General features: G+C 42.1%; 2 protein-coding genes across 11 annotated transcripts in view; both read left to right on the top strand.

Moving 5' to 3' along the window:
- Nucleotides 1–17,391, top strand: part of MACF1 (microtubule actin crosslinking factor 1) — a 330,156-nt gene that overhangs the window by 146,014 nt on the left and 166,751 nt on the right. For all 10 annotated transcript variants that reach the window (XM_058553754.1, XM_058553763.1, XM_058553761.1 and 7 more), the window contains exons 6-7: nucleotides 16,187–16,353; nucleotides 17,186–17,298. In XM_058553754.1, coding sequence (XP_058409737.1) covers nucleotides 16,187–16,353; nucleotides 17,186–17,298 — 280 coding nt within the window. The remainder of the gene's footprint in view (nucleotides 1–16,186; nucleotides 16,354–17,185; nucleotides 17,299–17,391) is intronic.
- LOC131413183 (uncharacterized) lies at nucleotides 3,315–4,847 on the top strand. Its single transcript, XM_058553772.1, has one exon. It carries the CDS (start codon nucleotides 3,402–3,404, stop codon nucleotides 4,506–4,508), a length of 1,107 nt encoding a protein of 368 aa, XP_058409755.1. The 5' UTR covers nucleotides 3,315–3,401; the 3' UTR covers nucleotides 4,509–4,847.

Genomic DNA, 17,391 nt, shown 5'->3' on the forward strand with positions numbered 1-17,391 from the left:
AGAATAGGATTTCTTGTCCCTTAGTTTTGTCCAAACCTGTTTTAAGGTACATGTTAGGATTTATAGTTTCTCTAAAAGATAAGTTCTTGAAAGTCAGAATCTGACAAAATTAGCTTTCCAACTCTCAAATGTTTAGTAAATACTAGTGTATTTCTAGCACTCTGAAATAAAAAAAAATCAGAGAGTTTGGGTAAAGAGTGGTCTTAGCTGGGTAGACTTGATGTTTACGTTTTTGTGCACTTTATGGCACTTAGTGCCTGGCTTTTCAATGGGGCACCATTCATGTTTGTGGAATGAGTGAATGAGCTCTGTCACTCTGGCTGTCTCTATGGGAGACCTATGGGCGGTAAACAGTTAGCTAGAAAAAGCTGAAGGAGAACACGTGAAGAATAGGTGGGCCCTAGAAGTCCGCTTTTCCAGAAGTAGCAGACCATGTTTAGAGCTCAGGCTGGATGAGAAGATGGTCCAAGGGAAAGTCCTGGTGATCAGAGTTAACTGACTTAGTAAAATAGTGGAAGCAGAGGCCCTGTGAAGAAAAACAAGCACCCAGACTTTGGACCTGGGAACATACCTACTTAGAGCCTAGTCAAGAAAAAGAGTATATTAAGACCCTGGTGGTGGTGGTGGTGGAATATCTCATACCTTTTAGCTCCAGTAATAAATAGGAAGAAAAGGGATATGCTGTAGACCAAGCACTGAGCCCAGCGCTTTATAGACATTATCTCCTTAATCCTCTCTAGAACCCCATTAAGTAGGTGGTAGTATCCACATTTTACAGGCAAGGAAACTGAATCACCAAGCAAGTTAGTTACTTGCTTCCTAAGTTAATAGAGCTGGGAATTTGAACCCTGTTCTACCTTAAACTGAAATACCTGCTCTTTTCCTAGACCAGTTTTCCTTGGAAACAGAAGGAAATGAAGGCCTGATTTGTCTGACTTGCAGAAGTTTAAAAAAGAAAAGGCTCCCAGAAGTAAATATGCTAGGTTCTGTCAGACTTCTCTGTCAGAGAAACCCTGCAGCAGCAGCAGTCTCGTTAAGCAGCTGTCTCTCCTGCCCCTGAGTTGATCAGTTTCAGAAATTTGGATTGCCTGTATTTCATGAATAAAATTCAAGCCTGGGGCCAGCCCAGTGGTGTAGTGATTAAGTTTGTGCACTCTGCTTTGGCGGCCCGGGGTTCATGGGTTCGGATTCCGGACATGGACCTACACTCCGCTCCTCAAGCCATGCTGTGGTGGTGTCCCATATACAAAATAGAGGAAGATTGGCACAGATGTTAGCTCAGGGACAATCTTCCTCACAAAAAAAGAAAAAAAAAAATTCAAGCATGGGCCTTGGGGTGTGCTTCTGAAGAGTTCTGTAGTTCCAATTCTCTTCATTGGAGGAGAGAAGGCATGGTGCCTGCCTAGAGAATTATATTGTAATGTCAGATTTTTTGCTGATTAAATGGTTTCTTGATGTCTAATTGAATTTTTCTCCCATGCTAATCTCCTGGTCTTGTTTCTTGCTTTGGTTTATGATGGCCATAAGATGGTACTGCAGCCTTGTAGTCAGCCTTAGGGAAAGGCTGTGGGGAGAAACACCTACTGCATTTGTGAGGCAGATGGTGCATCAATAGGTCTCAGAAGCAGTTGTGTAGGAGCTATTGCTTTAGGACTACTTCTTGTTTTCCTTTTGTGAGGGGCATTTTTCAGGTTTTCAGGAAAGGTGGGTAGCGCTGTGCTGATACAAGTCTTTAGGGCTGACGTAGAGCCAGGCAGGCTATTTCTGCTGTGTGGTCTGCATGCTTTTGGTATAGAATAAACAGCTGCAGTAGGGAAGAAATACATATAACCTCTTTCCTTCCACTCTACTCTTTGGGTTGTGGTGTTATCTCATCTGTCAGACACTATACTGAAAAATCAAGGTAGGCCAATCTCATTGACATAACAGAGTGATTTTTGAATCCAACTTTTTAGACCTGTACTTCAGACTTCCTGCCCTACTGCAATCTGAGTGAAAACCATCTGGGCCTCACTTTATCAGCTTCCTCTATTTCTCCCAAATAGCAGGTGTTATCTGTTTGTTTGAGTCTAGTTGCCAGTTCAGAACAGTGGGGTGTCTTCCTGTTTTACTTGAGTACAGACTTCCATCCCTGCCACGGTTAGAAGGTTAGAAGGTAGTGTAACATGGAGTTGAAATTAACTGTCAAACAGGAGTTCATGTTCTGGCTTTGCCACTTACTAGCTGTATAGCTTTGAGCAAGTTAATCAACTTTCTTAAACTTCAGTTTCTTTACTTGTAAAATGTAAAATAATAGTTTTGACCTCATATGGTTACTGTGAGAATTAAATGAGATAATCCATAGCTTAGCACAAGGCTTGGCACATAACAAACGCTTAAAAAAATGTTAGCTTTCATCATCAGCAGCAGCAGCAATAATTACTGTTGAGCATTTGTGTTAACTATTGTTCAGCAGAGATGCTGCTTCTCTGTTGTATTTCAAAGCGGTATCCTTTTTACCCAGTGTCCCTATACTATACTCAAAACTGATTTCCGGGTTTTTCTTCTGTGTGTCATTGGCCAGCAGAATTAACAGATCTTTCTTTCTCTTTCCTTTTTGTTTCTTGGAAAAGGAGGGAAATAAGTGCTATAGGCTAGATCTTTAAAGCCTCTGTTTCTTTTCTTAACTATAAGGATTAGGCTCTGGTCTCTCTTCGGGTTATAATTTGATTAAAATAGTGTTATTGTTTCTGACCTGAAAAAAGTGAGAATGTGTCTGTCTTGCTTGATATTTTCTTTTGGACATCTTGGTGCAACAATTCAAATCTGTTTCCTTTCAGAGTCTGGGGGCCATAACTGCCGCATCCCCAGCCATGGTTCTTCCTGGCCCTTCCCTTCCTGGTTGGTACCAGCGCGCTGGTTTGCTTTCCCCCCCTCTTTCTCCTCCTCCTTCCTTCACATTACCTTTTCCCATGGCCTCTTCTTCCTTCTTTCCCCTCCCTTTTCCCTTTACTCTTACATCCCCTCCTCACCCTCCCTAATTTCTCCCCTCCTCTGGTTTCTAGTTCCTTTTTGCTTTCTGTTTGTGTTTCTGCGGGCAGTGCTCCAATTACCTCATATTTGGAGAGAGAAAGCTGCAGCCAATCCGGTTTCTGTCTGCTTTTAGGTCAAGTGATTTCTGAACTGCAGTGAGATGCTTTGAATTTGTCTTGTTGCAGCTCTGAGCCTGTAAGATGGCTGTCTGAATCGGCAGCGGCTGGAAGAGACAGAGGAGGGGAGGGAGGGAGAAAGAATTGGAGGGATTGCCGGCATAGTGCATGTTTTTAAATGTGCGTCTAATCCGATGAAGCCAAGGTTGGGGTTTCTCTGGGATCCCAGGACTGGTTTAGCTGCGTTTTTGCTGGGATTAGGAGAGGAAAGGGATGGGAAATTCACTGGGCTGTGTTAAGGAGCCAAAAGATTCAATAGCTATTCCTGGGAAGGCTCCCATATCTCCTAAGAAAAGAGTTCGGTTCAAAAGGAAATGGAGGGGGAAGAAAACCCCTACTCCTGAGGTATCTCATGAGGAAGAACCCTTGGAAGGAACTGGAGTCATTGAAGAGACTAAAACCCTAGGGAAGTTAACAGTGAGTCTCGGAAGAGAGGAAGGAGTGGGAGGGGTAGAGCATCCGCCCCCAGACATTTTACTGCCTGGCGAGGTGGCCCCCAACTCAGGGGTGGGAGATCAGGGGATGATCGTGCAGGTGAAGGAGAGATTCCAAGGGGAGATCCAGACTGCCCACCTTTTGTTGGAGAATGAGTCATCAGTTGCCAGAGGGGTCTGGGATTCCCTGGAAGAGGGGATGACTGTCATCGCTCACCTGCTTGATAACCCAGCGGAAAGGAACTGTGAGAAGTCAGTGAGCCAACTGGTGAAATTTCCGAGGACAGCATCCTGCAGTAGCAGGGCTGTGCTGCTGCCTTTGCAAGGAGAGACTGCAGTGGAGAAAGGAGATACTCAGCTTGGATTTTGGAGCAGCACTTTCCCCAGGACAGACTACCCCACCGACACAGGAAATCAAGACCTACTTTCAGATAGCTGGAGTGTGGGAGGAGGAACCAAGGGTATTTTAAGTGCCCCTCAGACAGGTTCCTGGATTACAGCACGTTCTGTTCCTTCATCACTACTGGACCAGTCGAGAGGCCACAGGCGCACAGAGCCTGCCCATGTGGGTCGAATGCCCCCCCAGGGCCCCAGACTGCCTACTTCTCAGAGTGATTTATCCATCAGTGGCATGACCGTGAGCATTTTACCCTCCTCTTCTGGCTATGGCAGCGATGGGCTGCACTTACATGGGATCCAGCCTAAAGATACAGAACCTGAGAAGAGCTCCACATCCTTGTCAGAAGAGGATGGCACCCTTTCTTTGGAGGCAGGCCAAACCCCATCATGGGGTCTGGAGGAGGTAGGTGGGCATGTCCAAGGGATAATAGAACAGCTGTTTGGATTTCTGGCCTTCCCACTTATTAGAGTGGAGTGTGATGAGTAGTGAGGGATCATGGTGCTTCTTCTCAAACTTACCCCTATATTGAGTACTGAGAGTTAGTGACTGCTGGGCTTGGCAAGTAGAACCTGTTTTAGGTCTGCCCCTTGATGCTTGAAGCCGAGTCTTATTGTCTCTGGGGAATCTGTGATTCCTGGTAACCATGCAGCATAATTACTAAAGCTATCTGGTGGGGTCATCTCTCAAGGTGCGATGCTAGGTAGTACTTACTCTCAGGCAGGTCAGTTTATCAGCTTCCTACTACAATAAGTTGTGGTGAAGCACAAAGGATGATGGGGAGGCCTAGTGAATCTCTAAAATGAGTGTGGGAGGGATGAGGAATGTGAAAAGGGTGAGGAGTGTCGAAGGAGTTAAGGAGTGGGGCAGCTATCTTCAGTGTAATTGCTCTTCTCCCCCGGAGAGTGATATTCTTACTAGAGCTGATGCAATCCCACTCCTGTGGGGACACTGCTAATGACAACACTCATTCAGTATTTCTATAGGTGGAGAGGGCTAATCCTCTTTTGTTTCCTAATTCCAGCATTAGAAGAGAGGGGCATAGAGTTATCTGGAGAATAGTTGATTGGGGGGTTAGGGTAGTTTGCAAGCTCAAGGCTAAAAAAAGTTTGTTTCCTGATTGGACTTGTTTATGGCTCTAACAAGTTTTTGTTTATGAAGTATATACTGAGGCATAGGTGGTGGTGGTGGTGGTGGTGGGTGCTGTGAATGTTTTTAGGGTCAAGGAGCAAGTGAGAATTCAAGAGATCTGGACAGTGAGGGGGAGGAGGATTCAGCAAGACCCTGGGTGGCACAAAGTCTGGCGTGTATGTGTGTGATTGTGTAGGTGACTGAAATTATGATTCACCAATGACTGAAGAACTTTTGTCCGCATGTCAGCCTCTGCAGCAGAAGAAATAATACCCTTTAGGATCCCAGAGCAGTTAGAGGTGGAAGAGGAAATAGGGCATTTCCTTGCTGAGGCTGTGGGCAGCTGCCCTAAAGTCTGCAGAGCAGGGATGTGGCCTACCTGCTGGTGCCCTGCTTGTCACCAACAGCATGAGGCTGAGGAGAGACGTAAATTTTGAGCTGATCTGTGCTTAAAATGTCCTCTTGGGGGATGAATTTCCCCCATGGATAGGCCTATCTCAGTACCCTTTTTTTTAATAGACTTTGGAGACTCAACAGTTGGAGGAAAAAGTGGCCATTGAAAAATATTTATTACATGGTTGGGCAAGGGGCCTCCTTTGGCTTTTCCATATAAAAATGGATGTGTGTGTATGTGTGTTAAGGTGGGAAGGAAGGCAGTGAGGCTGCTGGGGTGGGATGTATGAGTATATGAGTTTCATCAGATAAGAGAGAATGTCCAAGTCAGCCTTTATCTTTGTATGGAATGGACATAGAGTAATTGGGGATAAAACTGCTGAACTGATTGCTCTTTTGTTACCACTGGCATTAAAGGTGAAGTTGTGGAGGCATCATAATATTTTAGGATACATGCTCATAATTGAGTGTGAGATTTTCAGAAAGTTTGGAGTATAAAATTTTAAGAGACTCCTAGTGGAAATCAATTCTAGATAATGGATCATAGGTGACCATGGCACTTTTAGTATGAGATCTCCACACTGCGGTTCCGAATAACTCTCTGAGGAGTCTTAAAGAAAAGATTGGTAGGAGAAACCTTTGGACCATGATGTGTAGTTTGACATTATCTACAGCGATGTGATTCTTTGGCTGTTCAGTATGTGAATCAAATGGGTATGTGGCGTCTTCTGGGCAGCCAAGCTCTACATCCCATCCCTTCTATCCTTTCAGAGCAGACACAGCCAGACTACTCACTTATAGCCCAGGCTGAAAAACGAAGTGACTGAGTGTTGGCTCAGACGGCTGACACATGTCTGAGGCTCTGTGTCCATCATGTGATGTGGGGATCAGAGACTGACCATCCCTATATGACAGATAAGAAGTAACTTCTCAAGATTAGTGTGAAATCCCTTCAGAATGAAAGTCCTCAAGGCCAAGGGGCCTGAAACCCACATTGGTCTCTGAAGGAACTATCTTTAGGGAGCTACTCCCTCACTTGCAGGCTATTCTCAAGGCCTGAGGACCGCAGCAGCCGGAGAGACAGAGGCAGTGTGTTCTGATAAGGCAGGCCTGTAAAATGTGCATTGAGACTGAAGGTGAGAGCATCTGATTGGAGCCTGAGTTCCCTCTGCTGAGTGTGAGAGCACTGGGAGGACGCAGGGTCAGGAGAGCAGCTGCTGCTAGTCACACACCAGCTCCTTGCTAAGAGGGGAGAGCTGGCAGTTCAACAGTGTGGGGTTTTTTGTTTGTTTTTTGATGCTTGTTTTGTTTTATTTTTAATATGTTAAAGTAGTAATCCTCCTCAGAACATAGAGTTCCAGAGTAGTCTCTCTCCTTGGCATGACTCAGGCTGCATTGTCTCTCTTGTTGATCAGTCCAGGGCTTGTTGATGGGAGTGGGACCAGGCTGTGGCTGGACATAAACCTCACGGTGGGTTTTCAAGATAGAGAGAAATGAGAACTAATTCTGGTTCTTGCTGAGTGCGGGGTTTAGATAATACAAGATAAATGGCCTGCTTTCCCTATTTACTTGGTATAGTTGATTCTTCCCTTGTCAGGAAATAGTTAACACAGAAGCAGGATGACAGGGGCCAGCTGACAAAAACGGTTTTCAGAATGAGAAGTAGACTAGCATTAAGAGCAGGATGGAAGCAGGTTAACAGCAGTTGTACTTGGATGTCAGACAAAGGTCTTCTCTGGCCCGTTCTCTCAGAAGGACTCCCTACTCCCAGCTGCCATTAATATCTATAATACCTGGCTTATTGGAACAAGGAGAATTGTTGAAAATCCCATCCTCCTCCCTGTCTTGGCTCCCACTGCCAGTCTCCTGCCCACACTGTTAGTGGATCTGTTGAACGAAGAATTTGGCTCTATACCAGTGTCTTTGCCACAAGCCCTTAGAGTCCCTACAATTTTGGGGGAATAGTCAGATAACAATTGGGGGTAGAAATGATGGGAAAGAGATCGGTTGGTATATTTTTTTCTGGGCTCAGGGTTTTCAGTTTACAAGTATCCCTTTCCCCTTTCTTCTCTTTAATTATAGGGAGTTGTTTTGCTAATATTGGCTTTATATTGCAAGAAGAAAGCAAAATTAACCATGTGATACTGTTGGAGGAATGTAGCAGGTAAAGTTTTACAGTTTTTTAGGAGAGGATTTTTTTTCTTTTTCAAAAAATCTTAATTAAAAATGTTACTAGGGGGCCGACCCCGTGGCTTAGCTAAGGTTAAGTGCGCGCGCTCCGCTGCTGGCGGCCCCTGCTCGGATCCCAGGCGCGCACCGATGCACCGCTTCTCCCGCCATGCTGAGGCCGCGTCCCACGTAAAGCAACTAGAAGGATGTGCAACTATGACATACAACTATCTACTGGGGCTTTGGGGGAAAAATAAATAAATAAAATTATTAAAAAAAAAAAATGTTACTGGGCCGGCCCCGTGGTTTAGTGGTTAAGTGCCGGCGCTCCGCTACTGGCGGCCCGGGTTTGGATCCCAGGCATGCACTGACGCACCGCTTCTCTGGCCATGCTGAGGCCGCGTCCCACAAACAGCAACTAGACCAACGTGCAACTATGACATACAACTATCTACTGGGGCTTTGGGGAAGAAAAAAAAAAAAAAGGAGGAAGATTGGCAATAGATGTTAGCTCAGAGCCGGTCTTCCTCAGCACAAAGAGGAGGATTAGCACGGATGTTAGATCAGGGCTGATTTCCCTCACCAAAAAAAAAAAAAAAATGTTACTAAGAAATCACCATTATTTATTTTTTTTCTGTGTGAGGAAGATCAGCCCTGAGCTAACATCCGTGCTAATCCTCCTCTTTGTGCTGAGGACGACCGGCTCTGAGCTAACATCTATTGCCAATCTTCCTCCTTTTTTTTTTTTTTTCTTCCCCAAAGCCCCAGTAGATAGTTGTATGTCATAGTTGCACGTTGGTCTAGTTGCTGTTTGTGGGACGCGGCCTCAGCATGGCCAGAGAAGCGGTGCGTCAGTGCATGCCTGGGATCCAAACCCGGGCCGCCAGTAGCGGAGCGCCGGCACTTAACCACTAAACCACGGGGCCGGCCCTCACCATTATTTTTTAAGTGTAACAATGATGGTGTGGTTATGTTTAAAAAAGAGTTCTTATCTTTCAGAGATACGTACTGAAATGTTTATGGAGGAAATGATGTGTGTGGGATTTGCTTCGTAATAATAGGGGAGGAGCGAAGTGGGTGGAGTGCAGATGAAACAAGAATTAGCTATGAATTGATAATAGTTGAAACTGGGTGATGGGTACATAGGAGTTCATTATACTGTTCTGTCTCTTTTTGTATATATTTGAAATTTCCCATTTCAAATGGAAAGTTAGGAAAAATAATGGTAAAATTATTATAGAATACATATACTGAAAAAGGATCAATATCTAGAATATATGAAGTGTCGTATAGGTGAAGTGGTTAAGAGAGTGGAGCCAGATTGGCTGAGTTTGAATTCCAGCTCTACTACTTACTGGCGGTGTACTTTGGGGCAAGTTACTTAACTTCTCTGTGACACAATTTCCTCATTTGTAAATTGAGGATAAGAATAGTATGTACTTTGTAGTGTTGTTGTGAGAATTATATGAGTTAACACAAGTAAAGCACAATAAATATTATTTAAAGAATCCCTACAAATGAACAAGGAAAAGGTAAACACGCTAGTAGAAAAATAAGGGAAAGCCCAGGAATAAGCAGTTCACAAAGAAGGAAACCCAAATGCCTCATACACACGCGTCTTTCTGCCTAGTAATCAAAGATATAAAAATTGAAATGACAAGATACCATTTTACACCCATCAGATTGGCAGAAAATAAAAAGTCTGAAAATACCAAGTGTAGGCGAGAATATAGAGTGATGGAAAAACCTGTTCAGACCCTGTGGGTGGAAGTGTAAACTGGTACTGTTATTTGCAGAGTAGTTTACCAATATTTAGGAGAATTGAAAAATGCCCATATTCTATGACTTAGGACTTCCATTCTAGTTATATTCTGCAGAGAGACCTCCACGGCTCTAAATTTGAATAGTGAAAGGAGCACCCCTGACCATTACCTAAGGCTGATGTTGGTCATAAACACAGTTGCCCTTAGATCCCTCTAGCCAGGCATTCATAATGAACTTACTGCATTGTGCCCTCATCTGCTTCTTGAATGAAAGTTTTCAAAGTCTGATGCCTTCCCTTGTAGTGGGATGAGGTCAGCTAGAAACTTCAGGACGTGAGACTCTAGTATCTATTTGCTCGATACATCTAGTCTCATTCCCTGAGACTTAAATAGACTTAGAAAGTCCAAACTTCTCAGCCTGGTATTCCAACCGTTCCGTAATCTATCTTACCTAATCTTCTCTCCTATATCAGTCTTAACTGTCTTTTATATCAGTCCTACCTGTTTTAACAGGGCAACCCCTTAACCATCTACTATTCCTGTTTCAACTTATCTCAACTTCCAGTCTTTGTTTGCATGCACTTTCTACCTGGAATTCTTCTTTCTCTGTGTCTATTCTATAACGTCCTTCAAGTATGAGTTTAAATCATACTTCTTGAAGAAATATTTTTTATCACTCCAGCCCATACTGGCTTTTCATTCTGCTGAGATCCTCTATGGATATTACTATTTACTATATTACCTTTGCTCTTTTTGGGCCTTAAATTGTGTGGAACTCTTTTATGTGAGCTACCACATATGACTAAATAAAAGGTAAGATTTTTTTTTCCCCCTCCAGAAATTAGCCTTCAGAAGAGAGAGATTCTCTTTGTATTTGACTTTTTATAAAGTGTTTCTTATTATTGAGCTCTCGGTGAAATTATAGTCCGTTCGAAAAAGGATGAATGAATTTGTGTCACCATGTGCTATTTCAGTCAATATCAAATTCTGTAGAGGTCATCTGACATAATTGGTTAAACAGAAGAGAGAGACCAAAAATCTAAGAAAGTTTTAGCTATTGTTCTTGGGAATAAAACCTCCTAATGTGAAGTGTTGAAAGTAACTGTATTTAAAAGTTTTTTCAATTAAAAATGTTAAGAATCACATTTAAAATTTTTTAAAAATCACTCATATCACTTATAAAACACACACATAGCAAGTGGTCACATTATGGAGATCATAAATAAATACTAATAGAATGAAAGAAAAAAAAGCTAACCCAATGTTATGCAACTGGATTCTTGTGTCTGAGGATGAAATTTCCAGTGACAGCATAGATTCAGAAAAGTGCTGTTATATCTCAAAAATCTTAAAAAGAAATGTAGATGAAGTTTCCTAGGAAATTCACTCGAAACATAGCTTTATTTTTTTTATAAGTAGCTTTATTGATGAAAAAGATGTTAATGTCAAAGATGCACGTGAAGAGTTTGAATAACATAGTTTTATGAAATATAAAGGTAGAAAAAGCATTAATACTAAATACATTAGATGTACTACTTAATTTTAAATATATATATGTGTGTAAATAAACTTCTAAAAATTTATATATTCAAGAGAACCACAAAGCTTCCCTTTCCTCCATTTTTCTCTTCCATTCGTCTGTTGTCATTTGGGAAAATTTGGAGCTGCCTTATGTATGGGGTAGCCTTATTTTAGCCAGATATGGCATATCTCAGCTAAGTTCTTTCAGGGAAAGCATGTCTAATTTTTTGTTTCCCCCTTTTCACTTGGCTAACTTCTATTTATGTATTAAAACTCAGCATAGATGTCGTCATCTCAGAAAAGTCCCTTGGCTGGCATTGTTAGTTTGGGTTACTTGCTGATCTCTTTGTATAGTATGTTGTCTCCCCCACTAAACTGCTTGAGCTTGGCACCTGAGGTTCTGCTTTTATCTTGAGATAACAGGAACTTAAGCACAGCTCCTAGAACATAGTGGTTGCTCAAGAAATAACAGAATGAATAAATGATGTTTAACTTTTTTTGTTCTTCTCTATAGTGCTTGACAATGTTAAGCACAGGTGAGATGTTGTTCAGTAAATAGTGAATTTTTAGGGACACATTAAGTTTCTAGATATGCTTCAGAGAAGAAATTAATCAACCCTTGGGAAATGTGGGTTGAAAGAGAATTCAGGTAGATGTGCATAGCCTCTGAGATGGTATTGAGGCTGTCTTCCCTCGCCAAATGGCTTTCTTTTAAAAATCCAGAGGAGGGAGAAAGCTCCCTGACACTGAAGCTGGGTTTCTGCATTTGGAGATTAAAGTAAAAGCTTCTGCATAGCCCAAAGGACAGCACTGTGGACATCACATGTGAGCATTACATGGAGAGATGGACAAAAGCCAAATTTAATTACTGAGATGGTTGTGACGACAATCCCGTCTTTCTCATCCAGTTCACAGTCTAGGAAAGGCCCTCATCCAAACAGGGTATTTTCCTTTTCCTTTCCCAAACATTTCCCTGTCTCATTACAGCTGTGTGGAAAATCTGAAATAAAGCTGTTCATTGAACTATTTTCAGTGCAATTTACAAAGATATTTTGATTGGCAGATAGGAGGTGCTATCAGACAGATTGACTGTGGTTGTACTGGACATACAATTTCAATTAATTAACTGGAATTTCTTTTTTGGGTAAAGAGCCCAAATACTCGGATTTCATTTTGCTTATTCAAATTCTATCCTTTTTCACTTGAACAAATCTATTTCCTGTTCCCAACAATGTTTTGCCTTAATATGTATGCGAAGCTATACAATGAAAGAAATGGGATATGTTAAGGAGAACTGGAGTAGAATTGGTACTCGAGAGGGGCTGTTTACACTGAACTCACTGGATGATGGCCTGGACACCATGACCCATTGTTGGATCCTTTGGATGCTTGGCTTTGCAACTGTGTAGCTCATTTTTTTTTCAGTGTACCTGGAATCGATTGACTTTTAGGGGATTGATTCACATTGATCATACTTGCTATTGTATGTACATACATTGATTGATGTAAATTAATTAATTTACAATGTGATTTATAACTACCCAGTGATAAGAGTATTTGAATCGACCATTCAGTGCCTTTTGTTGCTTTAGGATATCTATACGGGAAACAAATAATAATCTGAAGGTTGTCAGGTGAACATGGAGTAGGAGCAGAGAGGTAGTGGCTGGAGGATAGGTTTGCAGGATGGTCTTACTAGATGGCATCATCAAAGTTTGATAGCCTAGTTTCTGCTGTAGAAATGTACCTGTCAAGGGGACGAGAATCCTGGAATCTGTTGATTAGGCCACCATTTCACCATCTCAGTCTTGGAGTCAACACTTACTGATTTCCCTTTTCTAGACTCCATCCATGCAGGCTACCCACACTCTTTTGTTCTCATAGTCTTTCTTCAGACATTCTAGTAAGATTTATTAGTCTGCAGCCTTCTTTTATACTTCAGTAAAGTGTTGGTTAAAGTCCCTGGCCCTGTTTTCTGTGATTTTAAAGTATCTTCTGCTGATATTTAATTTCATCTATTGTGAGTTGAGTTTATAAATTTAGTCTTCAGAGACTTGGAGGTGACTTATTGTTTTTGTTTTTGTTTTTTATAATTTTATTTATTTAGTTTTTTTCCCCCAAAGCCCCAGTAGATAGTTGTATGTCATAGCTGCACATCCTTCTAGTTGCTGTATGTGGGACGTGGCCTCAGCATGGCCGGAGAAGCGGTGCGTCGGTGCACGGCCGGGAGCCGAACCCGGGCCGCCAGCAGCAGAGCGCGTGCACTTAACCACTAAGCCACCTTAGGGGCCGGCCCTAAGGTGACTTATTGTTAATTGGCCCTCTTGTACTGACCACCAGGGAGCCTACTACTTTCACAGTGCTGCACTTGATGGAGACAACTGAGAGAGACACGTGTTCCATTGACATGCCCCTGCCTTCCTGATCCATAAATTGTGCTGGGCATGCTCTTTTATTATTTTGTTTTATTTTTATTTTTTTGTGAGGAAGATTAGCCCTGAGCTAACATCTGCCAATCCTCCTCTTTTTGCTAAGGAAGACTGGCCCTGGGCTAACATCCATGCCCATCTTTCTCCACTTTATATGGGATGCTCCCACAGCATGGCTTGACAAGCGGTGTGTCGGTGCGCGCGTGGGATCCGAACCCCAGGCTGCCACAGCGGAGTGCACGCACTTAACCACTACGCCACCGGGCCGGCCCCCATGCTGTTTTATTATTATGGGAAGGAAATACATGTTCCCTAGGCACTTTGCCTACATCACCTTATTTAATCCTTATAATGACCCAATGAGAAAGTTATAATCCTATTTTAAGTATGGGGAAGATGGGGTGCAAGAGGCTTAAGTAATTTGCCTGAGGTCACACTCTTAGTAAATGCCTCCTTTCAAATGCAGATCTGACTCAAAGGCTTATGCTTTTTCTTATTGCTAAAGAGTATTTTATAGCTTTCATTATAAAAGTAAAGTGTGCTCGTTATTTAAAGTCTGAAAAAAAGAAAAGTCAAAGGAAAATAAAATTATCCATAGTCTCACTCCAGAGGAGACAACCATTGTTAATTTTGGCCCAAGCTTTTTTGATTATACACATCTCTTTGAAATTGCTAAGTAAATTTGCTGTCAAAAAAGTAATGTGTCTCAGGATTCTAGGTGGGCATTACCCCAAAATACGTTTATTTTTTATTATTTTATTTATAAATCAAGGGATTATTAATTAAAACATGTTGTCTTCTCCATATGACCAGCACAACACTAGGTGCAGTGGGCCACGATCACTGATTCTCAGAAATGGAGGTTATTTCTTCCACGTCATCTCAACTTCCGTCATAGTGGCTGCTATTCAGTTTTAGATAGTTTTGGTTGTTAAGATATGCTGCCAGCTGCTCAGGAAACCTATAGTCTTGAGGAGATAGGATCAAATATATGAAATAGTAGCTAATAATGCGCGATAACGTTTAATTAAACAATGATACCTACTATCAGTGCTTAAGAGACAGACAAGAAAGAATTGAAGGAAGACCATCATCCCAACAAGGAAGAGCGAAGGGACCTTTCTTTGTTGTGCATAGCCCTGTGTTTGGGCTAGATGCTTTACTGTATAGTCTCATTGGTTATCACAGCAATCCTGAAAAGGTAGTAGGTGTTATTTCCACTTTACAGATGTTACAACTGAGGTCCAACTTGCAGTCAGTAAAGTTGAGATTCAAATCCAGATTTGTATGGAATCAAAGCTGTGCACTTTGTCCTCTCCCACACTGCTGTCTCTCTAAAGTAGGTCTTATACTAGACTTGGGGGATTTCTTTCTTTTTTTTTTTTGTGAGGAAGATCAGCCCTGAGCTAACATCCATACTAATCCTCCTCTTTTTGCTGAGGAAGACCGGCTCTGAGCTAACATCTATTGCCAATCCTCCTCCTTCCCCCCCCACCCAAAGCCCCAGTAGATAGTTGTATGTCATAGTTGCACATCCTTCTAATTGCTATATGTGGGACACGGCCTCAGCATGGCCTGAGAAGCAGTGCGTCGGTGCGCACCCGGGATCCGAACCCAGGCCGCCAGTAGCGGAGCACGCGCGCTTAACCGCTAAGCCACGGGGCCGGCCCAAGGGGGATTTCTTAAAATAACTTTTTTTCTTATTAAAAAATACACATAGATATAGAAGATTTGGAAAATATAAATATCACATAATGCTATCATTTAGAAATAACTATGATTACTAGTTTGGTGTATTTCTCTTCTGTATTTACACTCACATACATACATGCATCTATCACATACATTATGCATATGTATATATGATTATATATATTATTTTGTTTGTATTCTTTTGCTTTCTATAAAATATGGTTATCATTTTCCTATGTCATTAAAATTTTCTAAAGCATACCTTTTTAAGTGCTACAAAGAATTCTGACGTGTATGTGCTATAATTTGTAATCAATCAATTCTTTATTAGAGTTTAAGCTCTATAGCTTTTTGCTATAATGTTTATCATGTTTTGATAATATTTTTGTTTTGTTAAACATTATTGTGTAAAATATTTTGTGCTCGTCTCTGGTTTTCTGTGAAGTATATGTATATTTTAAGACTTTTGCTTCAAAACTGCCATCCAGAGAACTTATTTCATTTATACTCTCACCAGTGGCAGTGTGAGAATATCCAATGTTAGATATTCTCTCCAATGCTGAATAGTATCATTAGAAAAAAAATATCCTGGGGCTGGCCCAGTGGCCTAGAGGTTAGGTGCACGTGCTCTGCTTCAGCGACCCGAGGGTTCGCAGGTTCGGATCCCAGGTGTGCACCGATGCACCACTTGTCAAGCCAAGCTGTGGCGGCGTCCCACATAACGTGGAGGAAGATGGGCACGGATGTTAGCCCAGGGCCAATCTTCCTCAGCAAAAAAAAAAAAAAAAAAAAGGAGGATTGGCATCAGATTTTAGCTTTTAGCTCAGGGCTGATCTTCTTCACACAAAGAAAATTTCCTAATTTGATAGGTGAAAAAATGACCTCTCATGGTTTTGATTTGCATTTCTTTGACTACCAAAGAGAGTAAATATATGTTGGGGTCGTCATCTGAAGTGCTGCCAGCCATGCATCTTCCTCTTTTTCTAGGAGACATAGTGTATGAAGAAGAGAAGGTTAAAAGACTTCGTCTTATTTATACTAAATTGCTCCACGTCCTGTCTTTCGGCAGATCTCTGACATCTACATTAGTGGAGAATCAGGGGACATGTCAGCCAAGGAGAAGCTGCTCCTGTGGACCCAGAAGGTGACAGCTGGTTACACAGGAATCAAATGCACCAACTTTTCCTCCTGCTGGAGTGATGGGAAGATGTTCAATGCACTTATTCACCGATACAGGTAACTATGGTGGAATTTCAGTGTGCCTGGAGGGGCTTCTTCTCATCTCTTGTTTGTAATTAGTTATAGTACCACTCTTCCCCTCAACCAAGAATCAAGGTTCTCATTCATTTTATTCATTTAAAAAAGAAATATGTATTGAACTCCTACTATTCAAGGCACTGGACACATAGAGCAGTGAAGAAAACAGCAAAAGCTCTTGCTCTCTTGGAGCTTACCTTCCAGCGGGGAAAATAGGCAATAAACAGATAAATGTATTCTGTTATACGGTGGTAAGTGCAGTGGAGGGATAGAGAGTGACAGGGTTTATGGTACTTTGGACAAGGTGGTCGGAGATGGCCTCTCTGATGAGGATGTTCGAGCAGAGCCATGAGGGTGTGAGCCATGCAGGCCTCTAGGGTCAGAGTGTGTGGCTTGGAGGAAATAGCAAGTGCAAAGAGCCTGAAGTAGGGGCTTGCTTGGAGTGGTTGAGGAACAGCAGGTGGCTGGGGTGAGATGAGTGAAGAAGATAGGAATTTTGAATGACAGAAATCAAAATTATTGCACTCTTAGTGGTCATAAACATGCCTCAGTTTTCACTCTGTACTAGTTTATGGTACCTTTCCCATGAAATCCAACAAACCGACTATTGTGTGAGTTTAGAATTAGGGAGCACTGGGCTCCTGGTGTGTAATTAAAAATGAGATTAGTACTTCTCTAAACCTCCTGCTTTCTCTCTAACTCACTCAGTGTTTTTTAGCTCTAAGTACTTTTAAGAGGATTCTTTGTGTGAACTCATGTGTGATGTGTAGATGGTGTGGATTTTTTCACGTGCCTTGGTGGACTTTTACAGACCTGATCTGGTAGATATGGAGAGGGTACAAATCCAAAGTAACCGAGAGAATCTGGAACAGGCTTTTGAAGTGGCAGAAAGACTGGGGGTCACCCGGTTACTGGATGCAGAAGGTGAGAGTTCACCGAAGTTGAGTAAGTTTAGCATATACTCACTATTCCTTCTCCTGGCAGGTTCTTTTGTTTTGACTAAGAAATTTCTTACAC

Source organism: Diceros bicornis, chromosome 13, assembly GCF_020826845.1.
Source record: "Diceros bicornis minor isolate mBicDic1 chromosome 13, mDicBic1.mat.cur, whole genome shotgun sequence".
NCBI lineage: Eukaryota > Metazoa > Chordata > Mammalia > Perissodactyla > Rhinocerotidae > Diceros > Diceros bicornis.